At 42.3% G+C, this 18,972-nt stretch overlaps 1 protein-coding gene across 2 annotated transcripts in view; it reads right to left on the bottom strand.

Moving 5' to 3' along the window:
- Positions 1-18,972, bottom strand: part of AUTS2 (activator of transcription and developmental regulator AUTS2) — a 1,118,970-nt gene that overhangs the window by 824,505 nt on the left and 275,493 nt on the right. For both annotated transcript variants that reach the window (XM_047089556.1, XM_047089557.1), the window contains exon 2: positions 16,445-16,657. In XM_047089556.1, coding sequence (XP_046945512.1) covers positions 16,445-16,657 — 213 coding nt within the window. The remainder of the gene's footprint in view (positions 1-16,444; positions 16,658-18,972) is intronic.

Below are 18,972 nucleotides of genomic sequence, written 5' to 3'. Positions count from 1 at the left end.
ACCCAAGACTCCGGATTCTCAGGCTATTTCTCCAATAAAGTATCTATATAGCCTGAACAATACAACAGCAGACACTGACATCCTATTCTTCACTGAATATATTCACAATGAAACTACCCCTTTTCTGGTACTTAATTGTAGTGCTTAAAATATTGCTTAAGCGAGTTCAAAGCCATGGCCATAAAACAATATGAAGACAATTCTCTTCTTTGGGCTGCCAACATGTGACATCCAGAAGTAATAATTCTACTGCCCCAAATGAAGATCCCCATAATTGTTGAAAGAGGAACCTAAGGAGCAATTCTCAGATCAATAACTGCAATTTGTCCTCAGTTACCTACATGTCAACACAATATTCCAGGTAGTCTAAACTGACAAAGAAAAAGTGCAGAAGAAGCCTGACTACTGCAGTATTCAATATACAGTACTTTCTGCTTGTGTCTCACTCTGCATCACAGCCCTGGTCTTTTACCTGGTTGTCAAGGAAAGAAGATGAGCTAGGTTGTCATGTAGGAGAACAGTCAAGGACCATACCTCAGGAGTATAAGACAAAAGTATTCCTTGGCTCAGCCTTTGTATCAACAGCTGTATTTTTACCTCCGAGTGCAGTCTTTCAGAAGGAATGTGGAAGTAGGCAGGAAAATAGGACGTATTTTAAAAATGACTGTTTCGGGGTACCTGGGTGGCTCAGTCAGTTGAGCATGACTTCAGCTCAGGTGATGATCTCACAGTTCATGAGTTTGAGTCCTTCTTCGGGCTCTGTGCTGACAGCTCAGAGCCTGTAGCCTGCTTCGGATTCTGTGTCTCCCTCTCTCTCTGCCCCTCCCCTGCTCGTTTGTTCTCTCACTCTCTCTCTCTCTCTCTCTCTCTCTCTCTCTCTCTCTCTCAAAATAAACATTAAAAAAAAAATCAATGATAAATAAATAAATAAAAATAAATGACTGTTTCATTTTACTAAACCAGTTCACCTATGCTGTAAAAGCATCCTAAGAGCTATTTTAACCTGGAATAATGCAACTCTGGAAAGAAATAATAAAGGAAAGAGCCTGCTTTTTTTTTTTTTTTTTTTTTTTTTTTTAAAGGCATTTCCACCAAAGCTGTACAAAAGGAAGCCAGAGCAAGACCAGTTCTTGGGGCTGTTTTCTACATTATCATTGTCCTTGCTTTGTGCCTTGACTCACCAAGACAAAATATGGAATAACTGTGCCAAGGAATTACAACACTGTGTTTACTTCAAATAAACCTTTTAGCACATCTGTGGTCACTTTTTCAGGCATCTTATTTAAAAATAAGCCAATATAAATCATATTTTTAAATCTTCACTGAGTTTATACAAATTGGTAATAAAAATGCCTTTTCATCAATAAAGTTTCATTTCAATATTAACTTATGAGAATGAAAAGTTCAGATAAGGTCTACTGCTCCTTGGTTTGAACCTTCAAAGAATTCACTCACATAGAAACACAGTCAACACTTGTAGAGATGAAAAGCCCCAGAGAACTGAGTACAGGCAGTCCTTGACTTACAACTCCTGTGTCTGACAAACACTTCCATGAACAAAAAACCTTCTGTCATTCCCAACTTTCACCCCAATATAAGTGCCCAGCAACAATCATCATGGAAAAAAATCTTGTCTTTTGAACACTTCTGGACTATCACTCCACAGTCTACTCTCAGGATCCTTTAAAAACTTTTCTTTTTACTTATCCTGCACTACATTAAATTTTACCTAACTGGAAGTTTTCTCAGTTAAAAGTGTCCTTTTCAAAATATAGGTATTCTCACAGATGGAATCAGCCGTTTCTGACTTCATGTGACTGTGTTTCTCACACGTAACTAAGATCAGACTCACCAAGGCAAAGGACAGTCAGATTTGCAGGGGTGGATGGAGGAAGACATTTTAAAAAGTAGATAAGGCTGATGTGACAGGGGTACACACTAGGGTCAGGGAGCACCAAAAGGAAGCCAGGGGAGTTCCGAAAGGTATAAAATGTGCATGCGCTTCTATGCCATGTAAAGAAGCTGAAGTTGAGCCTGAAAGGAGAGTCCGTGAAAACTCCTCAAGCAAGCAACATGATTCAATTTGCATGTTGTCAAAATGACATTAGAAGGGATTTGGAGGATGGATCGCAGAACAGCGAGACTGGAGGCTAGGTAGAAAGCTACTGTCATAATATAGTCAAGAGAAGGGAGACCTGACCAATGCAGTGACAGAAACGGTGCAAAGTGGTAAATGCAGAGAAACAGATGAGAAATACATGGGACATGAATCGACAGGATGTGCAGATAGGAGGAGGAAGAGGAGTAGGGCTTCCAGGTTTCCGGCATGAGCAGATTAATGGCTTGGATGTCTAGTGGATGGTGCGCACATCAACTAAGGGAGGAAATGAAAGAGAAAGAGCAAATTGAGGGCAACTACTATAGTAGCTGTCAATGAGACACATGTTGAGTTTGAAATGCTTGCAGATGTTCCAGGTGGGAAAAAAAACTGTGATAAGCACCGGGTTTGCGAATCTCAAAGCTGAGAAGAAAGGTCTGGGTTGGACATTTAAATGCATTTGTCCGTAGCTATAAGGACCAGAACATAAATTCCTCCCATGCAGAGATTTCTGTCATTTTGTTTGTGACACGCACCTAAAATTATGTCTGCCCACAAGAGTGTATTATGGTCAAGAAATACTTAATGACTGGATGCCACGGGGAAGGGAGGAGCATGAGAGGAGGAGTAAACCTTACAAAACAGTTTTTTGAAAAATTCACTGGGAAACCACCATTTCTAACACTTGCTAAGAAAGTTAGGATTTCCAAACCCCAAAACAGCAATTTACAAATTATCGTTTGCGAGAAAAAATAACTTGCTAGCAAATTGGGAACGGATCTATAATCTATACCTGGGATCATTCACTGTACACTCCCCATCAGTGTTTGCACTATAAGTGTTACGATCGCAGTGTCTATGCAAATATTCCTTTTGAATATTTTAGAATATCTGAAGCTCTACTTGCATTAAAAATGACTGTCTACCTCCAAGTAAACAGGAATGACAGAAAGTGAGAGATATTTGGTTTCTTCTTTGTACAGATTAGCTGCACCTCCAGACGGAAACAGGACTTTCCTATACCGTGAGTTCCCAGAGTAAGAGGTAACAACTGGGTTTGTAACCATAGCACATCCATTTCTAAAAACTGTACCTGTTCTGGAAACAATGGGCATCCATTAGGATTTTGATAATCTAGTTCTCTAGTAATAGTTATTTAATAATAAATAACTGGGCCAGGTAATTCCCAATAAATTGCAGCCGAGACTGCCAAAGCCTGTATTTGTAAAACTAAGAACCCAAGACAAGACAACTAATAAAACAACGCAGCACTACATGTAACAGTTACTGATGCCTTTAGTAAGACAGAGTCTTATTCTCAGAAGTTTCTTAAAAAAGCAGAGAGGAGGTCAAGAAAAACAGTGTGGTGGAAAAGAAACCATTTCAAAGGGCCTTCCTACACATATCTGAAGGTATCCATTCTCTAAGAGACGCTCAACCGTGTCTCCCTTCAAACTGCACTTTATCCACCCAGATGCCTCCCTCACGCTAAGACTTCTGCACGAGGCCAGGGTGGCTCTGCCAAGCTGTGCACGCATCAGGGGCAGCCACGGTACACACATCCTTTCTGTTATGTCAGAGTCTCTGGTACAACGTTCACACACAAAGGATGCTCAGTAAATGTTTGCTGACCAAGCAAGTATGTGGAGAACGAATTAATTAAGCCACCTTATAAAGGACATAAAATTAAACTGTTTTCTAAAGTCAAGATATTTTAGAGAGAGGGCATGTGGGACAACAATTTATAGCGCAAAGACTGCTATTCATGCTTTGATGCTAAAAATAGTTTGTAAGTTTATGGTTAAAAAAAAGAAAAAAGGAGAGCCCCACACAAATATTTGCATGTACAAGAGTGCTCAGAAAACTCCACCTCACACCCACCCAGCTTCAGCTGTGTCTCTGCCGCTTGGCAGGCTGCTTTCAGATCATCTGCAAAAGGCGGAAGGTTGTAGTTTCCCAAGGCCAGGTCTTCCTGGCTGCCCCAGCCATGGTGCAGCTATCCTGACGGGCTACAACACTGGGAGGACAGACTGCTGATAGCGCCCATGGGAGAAGAGCAGACAGCAGCCACCAGGAGGGCAGTGATATCTTGGAATAAGTTTTTGCCTGGTGTGTATGTGTTGATCAGTATCTCATTTTATATTCATATCCCCCAAGAGGGAAACCAAAGGTCACGTTAAATGGGCTTTTTTTTTTTCCCGTAAGCAATTAACATTGGAATACAACAAGAGAATGTTATTGGCAACATCATCAATCAAAAAAATAGTAATCATGCCAAACTTCATTCAATTATTAAGCACTTTCTTAGGTGCCAGGCAATGTCCAACAAACAGACAGACATAAGGGTGGAGAAAATGGATACAATACTTTCTTTCAGGAGAGCCAGGACTCTAGCAGAAGAGGCACACACGAAAGAAGAATACAGGGAAAAAAAAGTGTAAATTATGCTAAGCGTTAGAAATAAAAAGGATGGGTGTAAAGGACAGAGAACTAAAGGCAAAACCTGGGGTGAATAGGGTCAGGAAGAGTCCCTCTGAGCAGATGACATTTCAGCTCAGTACCAAAGGGCGAGAAAGAGCTCATGATGCAAAGAGCAGGGGAAAGACCACTTCAGGTGGAGGGAACAGCACGTGTAAGGTAACCACAGTGGCAAAGAACCTGACGTGTCAGACGAAGGAAGGTCCGAGGGCAGGCGCCAGACAGAGGCTAACAGGTGCTGGAGTGAAGAAAGGGAGTTGCAAAACCAAGTGCTGTAGCTCACAGGAGACTGAATTTTAATTTGAATACATGGAGAAGCCATTAAGAGGACTTACATCTGGGAATAATATGATCCAATGCTTATTTTTAAAGGATCACACCGGCTGGGATATAAAGAATACACTGAAAGGGTTCAAGAATGAAAATGGGAAACATGAGTTTTTTCAAGGCAGGGACAGCTGAGGATTTCAAGAGTTTTACCTTTCTACATGTGACACAAGCCTGGACCCCTCGTGGGGTCACAGAGCAATATCCTCAGACAGTCTGGGTTTAGGTGGGGACAACGACATGTACACAGCCACTCTAAGAGTACAAAATGAAAAAAGGTCAAAAGCGAATGAATTATAAATAGAGTGACCACACAAGCCAGTTTTCCAGGAAGTCCTGATTCGTGCTTATTGTTCCTAGGTAATTATTAATAGTGTCCTCTTTCACGCTCAGAAATGTCCTATATTAGGTGAGAAATTCTGGGGTCACCCTAGTTATAAACAAAGGATTGTGGGAGTTTTGAAAAAAATACATTTAATTCTGAAGGAAAAAATCATAAAAGCTTCAAGCAATAAGCATCTCTGAGGCAGTTGCTGAAAGACAAATGTGACAGTTGAAAAAGGCTGTTCCAAACAAGGTGAACAGCATAAGCACAGCGTGGAGAAAGCACGGGGCTCATGCAAATAACAGCAACTGTAGCTGCAGTGTGGTGTTCATGGAGCACAGGGGGGTAGGACAGAAACAAGAACAGCAAGCCGGGCACACTCAGTTAGGACCTAACATCTCCTCCTACAGTAATGGGCTGATGTTTCATTTAGTTGGCTCTGGATGTCCCCTGAAATACCTTTAATGAGAGAGTACAACGTCAATGAGTGAAAACATCGCTGAACCATCTTATCAAACCACCCGATAAGATGATAAGCATAAATGTTGACTGAAAAGGGCCACCACGGTCAAGAGAGCAGGGAACCGGGAGGTGGAAAGGGCACTTGTAACTTTGAGAGCAAACCTAAGTGGTTTCCCATGCAATTCTGTCTGTCTGGGTCGGGAAGCAGGCTCCAGATGCTGTCTGGAAGATGAAAACCAAAGAGCTGAAGGTCTAGCCTGAAGGCAGGCTCAAAGGCAGGAAGGGAAAGAGAAAGATGAGCTTCGAGGTTGGAAGAGGAGGTGGAGAAGAGCAGGATCAGAATCCTGGGGAAAGGTTATTTCAAGTCCACATCCTTCCCTTAAAACAGTGCGGTCTGTCAGTGCGTCTCCTCACTCAACCTGCAGAACCCAGGGAGCAGGGGGCAGATACCCCCATGCGGTTGGCACACATGACTGACTGCACCCCTCCATGCCTCTGTCCGTCCTCCCCCCTGCTCTGTTCACGTGACAAATACAGATTTAGAGTTTTCATATGCAGACGTGAGAAGCAGGTGATGATAAATTTTGCAAGCAGGCTGCTTAACTCTTTATTATACCACCTTTCAATTAGAAAATAGACTTGTCTGCTTTAAAAAGCTTGACAGCGATCATCTCTATGTTGTACAGGGGAACTCTAGGACGAACTCTGCGTGTTTAACGGAAAGCGTACCAGGGCTGCTTCGTTTTCAAAAAGCACCATTCAACCTTCCAGCAATGCGTGCTGGCCTGTTACCCCGCTTTATATTACACCTGAGCGTCAGGGGCTCTTCTCATCACCTTCATTACTTCTCAGGGAAGCCAAAGGACAGTACTTCTATTTAAAATCCAAAGTTGTTATTAGGGGTCTTACTCGTACAGGGTGGCAGTTTCGTTAGCAACTACTCAGTAGATCATTCGGCACTCAGCTCCAGGGGAACAGCCTGTCTGGCCTCAGAGCACAATCAGTGCATTAAAAACAAATACTACCTACTGTTGACACACCTCGGGCAGCTGTTAAATCCTAAGTGTAGGTTCTGCTACTTAAACAAAAATTCTTCGGAGGACCTTCATTCTGTTTGGTTTCAGGAAGGAAAATATTTCCCTTTGAATTTGTTGACCCCAAACCAGAAATTCAAGTATAACATTTTATTACACTGAAGCTTTCTTGGTAATGGAGAAAACAGTTAATGGTCTTCAGCCCCCACCAATGCATAGCCAGAATGATCAGATCTCACTCACACTTGCCCCCCAACACCACCAGTTTTTTTAATATGGAGTACTCACACAACTTACAAACCAATGTAGTGCTGAAAACAGAGAAATATGCAGACTGAAAAATGTCCCGTTACCATATGTATAAAAAGCTGCATTATTTGAGGGAGCTGGTAGATTTACAGAGAAGAGAATATAACATAATTGTTCTACCAAAGGGATATTCCAGTACACTCCTACTAAAAAGCAGTCATTTTGAAAACATTAATTTTTTGTAATATAATGTCTATAGCATTTAGAAGAATTATTTCTTTTTGCCAGTTTGGGGAAAAAAAACCTTAACTGGCAAATAAATACACAGAACATGAATAGATCCTAGTATTGATAAATTATTTTCACACAAGAAGTGGTTTAAAAATTTAAGATTTGTTACCAGTTTTGCAAACAACATAGTACTGTTCCTTTTCCCTTTTCTAAAAATAAGCAATAGGACAAGTCAGTTCACTTGCAAGTCTGATTCTTGGCAGCACGTGCACTGGAGTCACCTGAGGAAGCTGGTGCCACATTCTGGCCCCCACCCAAGGGACTCTGGCTCCACACAGGGGTGATGCCTGGGAATGTGTCTGCTAACAAGACCCCTGGAGCTGTCCCGACATAGGTGGTCCAAAGACCACCCTTCGAGAAACATTATTCTGTATGTTCCCTATCCACACAGCTAATTGCCTCTCAATCTAATTACAGCCAATCTCAGCCACTCAGAACCATCACCAGCAATTAAGACCTGTCCAGGTTTGTATTACATGATTTCAAGACCTATGACACGAGCACTTCCTGAGCAAATGCAGGTGCAGCGGTCACAGAATGACCCGCCACATCTGTGTCCCTGGAGGCAGACGCGAGGGCAAAGTGGCAGCTTCTGCAGAGCTGTGACCAATGACCGCAGGCTGTGTCTCAGCGGGCCACAAGGCAGGGCTCCTAAAAGACACCAGGTGGGCCCTGACAGACTTGCCCGTGTTTGTGAGCCATTCTGGTGTCCTCTCCATGTGCGTTTATGAGTACTTGGGTAAGGATGTGCACAGAGCCCTACGTGGGTAAAGACCCAGAGCTCTTGCAAGACTTTCTTATATCTGCTTGACATAGAAAATTTATCAATACTTGCATCAATAGGCAATGCTCTAGGATCATTTAGAATACCAAAAATAGGTTCTTTTAAACATCATCAGGACCCAGCAGTAACTCAAGTACATTAAAACAGCTGGGTTCCCATGGTAAGGCAGGTCTAGTGGGACTGAGGGTTAAGCACAGCAAAGGGTGTGCCATCAGGTCCCCACAGCCCAAGCTTCAGGGACTGTCTAAAAGCAAATATCAGTCCTACTCAAACAGAGCACAGAATTTAGTGCAGTTCTGTCTCAGACAGTATTCACTGAAATGAAATGTTCAAGGGAAAGCTAAAAAGAATGGTAATATTGTATCTATCTTCATATTTAATTAAAAAGATAGCTAACAATACTTCCAAGAGGGAGGTCATTCCTTGTTCAGCACAAGATTCCTCTGTGCAAAACTATTTTCAGAATGGCCAATAAAATAATTTGGCATATCAACACTTACAAAAGCTACCATTTCAGAAATGCTACTGACGTTTTAGCTAACAACTCTGAAGATGAAGTATAAATGACAATCCCACAGCTGGAAGCAGTCATAAAAGAATCAAGAACATCATCTACTGGCAAAGTCCAATCAAATCAACCACCTTCCTCTTCCCTCATTGTGCCCAGAGGCCCCCAAATGCCCTCAACAGAATGGTATCATAGGAAAAGGTTTATAGGAAGGAAAGTTCTATGCGAGACCTTGTATATACTATCTCAAGGTTCAAGAGATCAGATAATCATTTTCTCCTGCACAGAGAAGAGCAGAGGAAAAAGCAAGGATGATGTCCTACAAAAAACTAACAGAGAGTACAAGATGTCAGCAGACTTAAAATAAGAACCTTACGCAGTTATTCACATTTAACAAGAACCACACAAAGGTGAGCCATAGGCAGATGGCTTGGTTTCCAGCCCAGTGAGTGCACATTTGGCTCTCTGGGCAGGATGAGGCAGTCAGCTCTGCCTAGGAGCACACACCGAGTCTTCAAATGCACCTTTGGCTTTTCCTCCTTGGAAAAAAGAATTACAAATTGGGCATCAAGACATCCGACAGTTCTCAGGCAACATTTACCACAGAGAGCTGCCTGTGCCTGCCTTAGAGCCCACCCACAATTTCATTTTCAATTAGCAGCTCCTCGAAAGGCAGTAATGAAAGCAGTTGCTAAAGAGCATTCAGATGTCACTGAAAGACTGCAAACCCAAACTGTAAATAGCACATTGTGAGTCGCCTGTCACCACCATCAACTCCCACGGGAATCTCGCAACATGTGGCTATCACAGCCATCTGCTCGGCTCCCCACCACCACCACTGCAAACCACACAGCCACCCACCCACTCCCACCTCCCACTCACTACCTGTCATGTGCAGGCTTGTGTGGAGATGAGAGGGCTGTGAGCAGAGATTAGAATGCAGAACGCATGGAGGCTTGTTTCGCATTTTGCAACTAAGATCTGGCCACGTGCGGATAACATCGTATCATCGGAAGAGGGAGAAACTTAAAATTAAATGAACACAAAATGCAGTCTTAAATAAAGAAAGGAAGTCCTATCAGCCCCCAGCAACTATCAGAAGTGTGGTGTAAAGGGAAAACACACTCCCTCGGTCTCCGATCACCCATACCATAGGAATTTATGGTGGACAGAGCTGAAAACCATTTCTCTGGCTTGATCCTTCTTACTCGTCTAACAATATGTAGGATTTAAAAAAAAATTTTTTTCTTGGGGCGCCTGGGTGGCGCAGTTGGTTAAGCGTCCGACTTCAGCCAGGTCACGATCTCGCGGTCCGGGAGTTCGAGCCCCGTGTCGGGCTCTGGGCTGATGGCTCAGAGCCTGGAGCCTGTTTCCAATTCTGTGTCTCCCTCTCTCTCTGCCCCTCCCCCGTTCATGCTCTGTCTCTCTCTGTCCCAAAAATAAATAAACGTTGAAAAAAAAAAAAAAATTTAAAAAAAAAAATTTTTTTCTTAATGTTTGTTTATTTTTCAGAGAGATTGGGCATGAGTAGGGGAGGGGCAGAGAGAAAGGGAGAAGCAGAATCCGAAACAAGGTCCAGGCTCTGAGCTGTCAGCACAGAGCCCGGCACGAGGCCCAAACTCACCGACCGAGCCACCCAGATGCCCCACGACATACAGAATTTAAATGGGCCTTAATAAAGTTCCGTGCATACACACATATAACATATTCTTACTCTGGGATTTAGAGAGTACCACTGTTGTTTCTTTTTTTTTTTCAATGGAGCCATTTCTATAGGTCTCAGGATCACTCAAGCATTTTTTAAATTGCACGCAGATCCTTTTCCAGTTCAGCCTGTCTTCTCTCTGTAGGTTTTGTTTTATGAGGTGGTAGTCAATGTGCTATGTCCTCTTTTAGTCAATTTTTACCAAATTTTTAATTAAATATTATCTATGTCACTTGGGTTAAGATTTATTCCTGGCCACATCACTCCAAACATCTGTCTCACTGAGGTCAAATGATGCTTATTATCACTCTTACCAACATCCAGGACTGGTGGAATATATCCCAGACAACAAGCTAAGGAGACAGGAGACACAAAACCAGAATTCTAGATCTAAAAAAAAAAAAAAAAAACCTGTCGCTGTCTCCAAATGCCCAAATTAAAACAACAACAAAAACATTCATGTAACTTGCTACTGTGTTAGTCCCATGTTTTCCAAATACCTCCAATACAATACACACCTAATTCTGAATAGAGACAAGCCTGGATTGTGGGTTCCTCGAGATATTAAAATCTGACATCTTATCCTTATTTCGAGTTAATCAACATTCCAAGAGCAGTTATAAGCCAGTCTTTCTCCTCCCAACCTTTTATTAGCTGTTTTTATTCCTCTTTCTGTAGTTTAAGCAAAGGGGAAAAAAATAATGTGCAACTTAAATTCATCAGCAGGAAAAACAGAGGATTTTATTTACTATCTCAGTTTGTAACCTTCATGTGACAACACAATTTTTGAAAAAAGCAAACGAAATTCCAAGAACACACTGAACATGAAAGTCCCAAGTATGAAATAAAAACGGTTTAACTGCAGCTCAATGTCTTGACATTAGCTCAATGTACCTCCAGTCATTTAACCACTATAACGAATGTATTTATGAAAGAGGACCTCACGAGGTTCACAGGTCTTTTCATTACCAAAGTATAATCCCTAATTGCATTAGTGTTTCAAATGTTCTGATTTCCAGAAATCTGTAGGCTCTTGAGTCAAGCTGGATAAATACCTGTGTGATTTCAGGCTGGATTTCTACCCAAAACTAATTAGCCGTCTTCCGAAATAGGACTTGAACTGGATCTGTTTAATCAAAGTTGCACGTTATAAATCCTCCTTTGCAAGTTAATTTCTACTAGTAACAATGTCACAAAGCAGTCGTCACACAACCTGAGTCAGTCACACTGAAATAAAGGATCAGCTTCCGATAGCGAATGCTCTCATCGGGACCGAGCATGGGCAGAGACAGACCGCTCTAGCAGGATGGATGGAAGCACAGCTGATGGCTCGGTCACCTGGGCCCTTCTGTGCCACCAACACAGCCACCTTATTCCACATAAGGCCAACATGCAAAGGCAATACAAAAAGCAGATGCAACCACAACAGCTCTAACTTTAAACACTGGGCACCGGGATCAGTCCCTCTTCTTCCTAGACATCAGAATACATTTTTGGTATCTACAGTGTCAGCTCTAAATTCTCCACATAGTCTGATTCCACCATACTAGATTTTCAAAGAGAGGACCCAACTTCCACTCCTTACAAGCACCCATATCAACTTGTATAAAGATTTTTAAACCACACAAGCCATTCCCATCAGCAAAGTTAGAGTCTACCTGCTAGGCTCCTGAAATATTCCCAAATCCCTTTACTTCCCTCTCAAATGGTATCCTCCTGTGGCGAGAAGCAATCTCAGTAGGTTGCCTCTTTGTCTCAGAAATCCCATCCTTAGCTGAACGCCTTTTTAGAAACTGAAATTCAGTTAGGAGGGAGACTCTGTGGTTTATTTTGATGATCCATTCTGGTATCTGTTTGTTGTAAGAGTTCATATGGCCTAAAAATTCCTCCTAGTTCATTTAAGCCTATTTCCTCTGGTTCAGTTCCTACTAGAGAGAGAAAAGGCAGGCTAATGGACTAAATGGAAGTTCAGGAACACCGATTCTGAGCCAAATCTGAGAGTTCTCCTAACTCCCATTAACTTTTCCTCATTGCTTCTCTATTTTTAAAACTCCTTTGCTCTCTGTGTTTTCAACTACAAAGTAGTAAAATTTTAAATCCTCTCCTGTGGTCTAGAAGTGAGATATACTGAAAGAAAACTCAACGCCCTGGGAAGAGTTACATTTTCCAAAAATGCTTCTGAGGAAGTCCTAAGTTGGCTAGAGGGTTTGGCCGTGGGTCACTTCATTGTGTCCCTTAGCAGTTTCACTGTGACTTAGTCTGGCAGGTAGAGAATCAGGCTCCTTACACAGACAACCTGGGCAGCCTCTGTTCTGGTTTCCCAGTCCCAAGTCTAAGTAAAGAGGGGGACAAAAACTCTACCACACATCTTTACTAGTACTTTTTCAAAAGTACTAGTTAAAAATTAAAAGCTAAAACTGTTTAAATATAATGTCTGAATGTTCCCATCATGAGCAAATAGTTCTGTGCAGGATATATATAAGGCTAGGGGGTCAGAAAGACGTGCATTCTTTTGTAAAAGTTAACTTATTCCTCTTTTCCTTTTTAAAACCCCCTTTGGAAATTAAGGAGAATGTTCAAACCTGCCGTATAAAAAGGTGCAGCCATTTTAAAAGACAGCTGCCAGCGCAGCGTCCTCTACGTGAGTATGTATTTATACTTAACAACATAATCCAACAAGTAAGTTCCACTGGGGTGGTTAAGTGCCAGTTAAAAAGCTTTCTTTTCCCAGTATGAGAAAATACCACAAGAATTGAGGTTTCATAATCAGGCAAGAGAAGGAAAAAGCAGCTTGATTTTAGAACTACGCATCTCTCTTATAAAAGTATATAATTGCACTCTCCTGGTAAAAAGATTAGTTGCCTTCAACGGATTCTCAGAAAAAAAAAAAAAATCTTATTATTTCCTCTCCATGAAGGAGTAACATCTTCCCATAATTACAGGAAAGCTGTGCATTAAGGTGCCTGCTCAGGAAGTACCATTTCCTAATAAGATGCAAACCTAATCCACTCTCACCAAGTCAAAAATAAAGACGAAATTCTCACCTCCTACGGCCCTCTTTCCTCTGTAGTTCTTCCGATTATAACTCCCTCAGTAAGAGGCACTAAGCAACAATCCATTAATTTTGAAATTCTCCTCAAGGACATTCTTATCTCAAGGCCCCCTCCCAGTTAAGATGGTCAGATTCAGCTACTTTATCTGGTAGGAGGCAAAGGCAAGGGAAAAAGTAACTGTGATGTGTCCATGCATCTAGCACAACAGGAAAGCAACGTCCAGTACCGTTAGCACAAGCTTTTGAGCATGTGCTGTGGCCCTTAAGCACCTGTGTGTGTCATCTTTTACCAATGATCACACAACAGAGAGCACCTGTCTGGGCAACACACACGTAGCCATGCCTCTGCCTCCCACTTTTCTCTTTTAAATGTCTTCACACAATTATCAACTAGAGACTCCGAACTGAAATACACTCAGACCTCCTGCAGTCTTCCTTTATAGACCTTGAAAACATTATGTGTCTCTGTGTTGTTCATCAATTTAAAGAACCATGGAACTCAGAGAGAGGAGCTTGAGAAATCACCTAGGCCAAACCCCTTACCTTCCAGCAACACACAGCGATTTGTTCAAGGTTTCGAAATAGTACATGTGATTCTAGGAAGACTACAATTGAAAAGTATTAGAGCTTTATTTCAGTTATCAACTTCTGCTTCCCTTCCTACTAGAAACACAACACTCAATTTGGGGAGTATATTTTGGCATCAACACTGAAGATAAGAAAAACACCACTTGTTTTGAAAAATCTTACATTGACCAGAAAGGTACGATTCATTCTTTCCTTCTCCATGATTCATAAGGAGTGAGTCAAAATAATTGCTTTTCAAATATTTTGCCTAAAAGAAGGATAGCTCTGATTTCAAGTGCCATTTTGTACCAGAAGGATGACCATTAGAACCAAAAGCTACCTGAATCTGAGACATACAAGTCCTGGCCTTCTTTGATGATCACACGAGGACAAGGGAGAAAGAATTTTGAGCACAGAGAGTGGAAAAGTCAAATGAAGTCTGGGATTAGAGAGTCAAGGATGAGGAACCAGAGTTTACTGTAGACTCAGGATTAAATTGGTTTCTTGTCTGGAAGGTAGGAAGCCTTCCTCCAACCCTGTTGGGAGGGAGGGCCTGGGGGAGTGGTAGTGGTCACAATGCAGCCTCTCTCCAGCGGGAAGAATGACCTTTCTCACATACCTCATACAGAGAAGCGTGGGTTGGGAGCCACATATACCACAGGAATATCACCTTTTATAGACCCTAGCCCTTCCTCCCTCACTCCACTCTTTCCACAAACAATTATTTTTAAAATAAAAAAAAGAAATCTTTATACAAATGTGGTTGCGTTCAAGCTTTCCAGCTCTTTCTCTGCCCTCTGAACTTGGTAGTTTATCATGTTTCTTCTTATGCCTTCATACACCATTTCTATAACCAAAGTCACTCCCTATGACTTAACTACTCACATAGTTCCTAGAAATACTTGTAAGACCCCCTCCAACCTGTGACCTGGCGTTCTCTTTCTCTTCATGCACAATCCTAATCTCAAACAAAGGAGGCAGAATATACAGGGAAAATAGAGCAATACAAAGAAATCTGGGTCTAAACCCTGGCTCATATCTCATTGTGAGAGCCCTGAGATAAGTCACTTTACCTCTTTGAGATCCAGTTTCCCCATCTGGAAAGTAAACATCTTATCACCCACTACCCGGGGTCATTGTGAGAATGACAGATCATACTCCCTTGTTAATGACTGTAACATGGTATGCATCAGATAAGTGTTAATAGTCACTATTACAACACCATTCTGGCATTTCATTTCAGGACACACATATGCCTTCAGAAAACATTCCCTGTGTGTCAGATGTGGGGACGCTTCCCTGAGATCCTTCTGCGTCCACGCTGACTGACATCCATCACTTTAGATGTTTTCTCGGCAATATACCTCTCTCATTACCCATCAGGCTGAACTGTGACCCCAGCTCTAATTGCAGAGGCTACATCATATTGAGCCTTTTGGTCTTTCCAATCTTTTCACTAAAAATCACCACCAAAAATTCACTCTTGATGCTTTAGAAGAATGATTTCCAAACTGGCCTGGCCGTTATCAAATAGGAAATTTCTAAGACCACCAAGTTCTGTGCCTTGCCCCCTAGAGATTAGGTCCTAAGGAGGGGCCAGAAGTGTGTGTTTACTAACACTCATAATATGATTCTAATGATCTGTGAAGCTTTGGAACCACTGTTTTATAAGATCCCGGATTTCTCCCTCTGCAAAGAAACATCTGCAAACTGGAAATTACCTGTTTGGCTTCTAATTAGCAGCACCTGCTCTGTGAACCACATTCCCTTCCTCTGCTTCCTTCAAGTGATAGTCAATCCCACCCAGTGGTCCCGCCAAAAACAAACAAAACACACCCAGGACACAGGTAACTCAGCTGGCACTAAAGCCTCTGGATTTGTGCAGAAAAAATTGCCATAAACAGCTTCGTTTCTCATTATTAATCTATCTCATGTGGGGATTTCCACAGGCAGAAAGGCTCCCCAAATGCCAAGAGCTATATTTTCTTGTGGATCACTGAAACCTAATTATTAACAGACCAGTAGGCCCTATCACCAGACTTTCATACAATCAGCAGATCACAAAGACAGTCCTGAATTATGGACTATGAGAACAGCTGAAGAACTGAAAGGCAAATTCGTTTCTTCGCCACTGCTCTCCCACATGCCACAATACTTGAGCTGCTCTGGAAAGCAGAAATCTGATGCAAGGCACTGCCTGCGTGTGGACAAACATTTTTAACACCTCAGAACCTTGAAATCCACAATGTATGTGATCACACCTGCCCATTCCATTGGTCCCAATTATGAAGATCTCTGCCCTGCCAGCCAGTCTGCCCCACACACCAGTAGCACCAGCATCAAGCTTTGTTGCAGTGAACACATCTGATGACAAGGATACCAACGCTGAAGTTTCAAAAGTAATAAAAACTCTGAACTTGGCTTGTTTACACAACTTTGAGGGGCAACCCTCCAGCAGCCCAACGAGGACGTCTTCTCCACCTGTCAGGAAGAACCACAGAGGGGCAGGTATCTGAAGCAGGGATCTTCTAGCCACAGAAAAGGACAAACCCACACTTCCTCACCTGTCTGAGTCCCTTCGGCATCTTCTTCCTCTTCCCAAGGTGCTGGCAGAGGTTGCGGTCATTCTCTCGGTCTGAGCTGTAATGATGTGGGTGGCTGAGTCTACTCTTCTTAGAATGAAAGGCCAGGCCGTTAGTAAGTGCTTCTCGTTTCTTCTTGGTCAGAGGGGTCTGGCGTTTCTCCACACGTTCCTGAGGCTTAAGTGCTACATCTTTCTATAGAAAAGAAGAGAAGGAAAGGGAAATGATGGTTACACAGGTGTCTAAGGTCACATCCAAAACACAGGCTAAATGGGGTTATAAGAAGGGAGAGGAGAAAGCAGGAAAGCAGGATATGAGAATACCTAAAACTGAGAAACATGGCTCTCAATTTTTCTGAATCCCTAATGCCACCACAAATAGATCCTTTCTATTCTGGTTGGGCAGAAAAGTCAACAAAGCACAAAGCATCTGTCCATTAAAAGTGATTTCACTGCTTAGTGGCTTTCAGTGTGATTCTCAGCTAGGTCCAGCACACAGTGACATTCCCCAAGGAGGCTCAATACACTCACTTTCCAAGTAGGTACGTCAATTATGTTTCAGAAGAGAAGTACTAAGTGCATGCATGATTTAAAAAAAAAAAAAAAAAAAAAAGACTGACTATACCAGGCCAGGTGGACATGAGCCAGCAAGAAAGAAACTATCAATTCATATGATTAAAATGTTTCCTTAATGCATTATATATTTTTACCACAAGTTCCTCTGAGCATCCTTAATTCCCAGTTCTCTGCAAAATGTAACAACAATATTATCACCAAGATCTACAGCAACTTTTCATTTATTGTTGTGTGTGGTTGGGCGGGGCGGGTAGAAAGGGTAGGAGAAGGGTAATGGATGTCCTGGAATAGGAAGCAGCATCTGTAGAGCCTAGAGGCGGGCATTTGAGGCTATGAGATCTAGCGAGCTCTGGGCCTGCAGACAGCTCAGAATCTACTGAAATACTAAAAGACCTGGGTCCACGGCCTGACACTGCCATTATTCCTTAGGATACTTGAAGTACTCCACTGGTAGGACATGAGTGAATGTCCTTTGAACCCTGAGAAATGTTGTACACATTAAGCACTGAAATTAAAAGAGATTTAGCACTCAGTCACTTGTAAATGAGTAGACATGATCCTATTTACACAACTATGCTCCTTCATGGAGCCTCACCTCCTATACAAATAGTTTCCATGGTCCTAAACAAATGTACATTAAAACAAACAATAACTAAAAGGGAAGTTTCCCTTTACCTTCTCCTTAAAAATACCTCTCTCTCTCTCTTCCCCTTCCCTTCTCCCACCTCCCCTACCCCTTCCCCCTCTCTCCTCCTTTACAGTCTTCTGTCCCTGGGGAGTTCTCTATCCTACTGCTTCCCAATATCCAGCACTGCCCATTTGACATACACGCTGTTCCTCAAGCTCTTTCCCCAGATCAGCCAGGGCTGATACTAATAAGTACAGAACCTGGGACCTTTACATCTGCCTCAAAGCCCTACTGTCCACACACACACCCATTTCCTAAAGGACTCTTACCAGGGCTGCCCATTCAGGAAGACCTTTCTTATAATGCAAAGTGCTGTTCTCAAGCCATCACACATTCAACAAGTATTCATTCTGTGTGCACCCAGTCCATACCAAGTACAAACTTAGCATTGTCCTAGAGGCACTGGGTAAACAATCCTGTGTGGAAAAAATCCCCACCTCATGGAGCTTAAAATTTAGGGACAAATACTAATCAAATCACACAAATATTTCACTGCAAACTGAACTATCTGCTCTAAAGGAAAGAAAAAAGGAGCTAAAATTGGGGGAAATGGTCTCATCCAGCAGAGTGGGTTGGTGCTGAGGAGATGACTACCATTTGACCTAGTTCTGAAAGTCTGAGCAGAGAGAACAGCTTATGCCAAGGCCCTGAGGCAGCTGGCAGCATGACCCCTTTAAAGAATCAGGGCACAGACTAAGTTACCATTCATCTCAGTAACCCCAATGCTTCACATAGAGAGTCAGGCAAATAACAGGTGGTATATATGTTCATGTTTGCTAGATAAATAAGTGAGACAACTGGTTAAACTATCCAAACCTATTAAGCCACAACAGTGAGTTAACAACACCCCAAGCCGGCACTACCACAGAGTGAAGCAAACTAGAAAAGTTCACTGAAACAGGAAACCAAGGAACCTAGCAGGCATCGCTGAAACAAGATCACAGCAAACAGCAAGAAACCCCAGAAGGGGTAAAAGGCCTTATCCGTGGAGCAAGAAGACATCAAAAATACCAATCTCATAAGGCAAATGAGTGGCTTCTGGTCTAACTTCTAGCTGCTGTCAGTGCAGATGATTTACCCTCTGCCATTGAAGAGGCAGCTCTCCGGGCCAACGAGGATGTGGTGGTCAGTGTTTAGGGGACAAGTTGGGATCGAAGTGATCCCATGGGCATTGATTCCACAGTCTCAGAACCTTGTACACTATGCCTAACACATGGTAAGTGTTCAATAAATGTCTGCTGTATTTA

Source organism: Lynx rufus, unplaced genomic scaffold (assembly GCF_022079265.1).
Source record: "Lynx rufus isolate CCGP_SWC_20201006 ecotype Redwood Valley unplaced genomic scaffold, mLynRuf1.p SCAF_27, whole genome shotgun sequence".
NCBI classification, from domain to species: Eukaryota; Metazoa; Chordata; class Mammalia; order Carnivora; family Felidae; genus Lynx; species Lynx rufus.
This window is presented reverse-complemented; position numbering and strand designations above follow the sequence as displayed.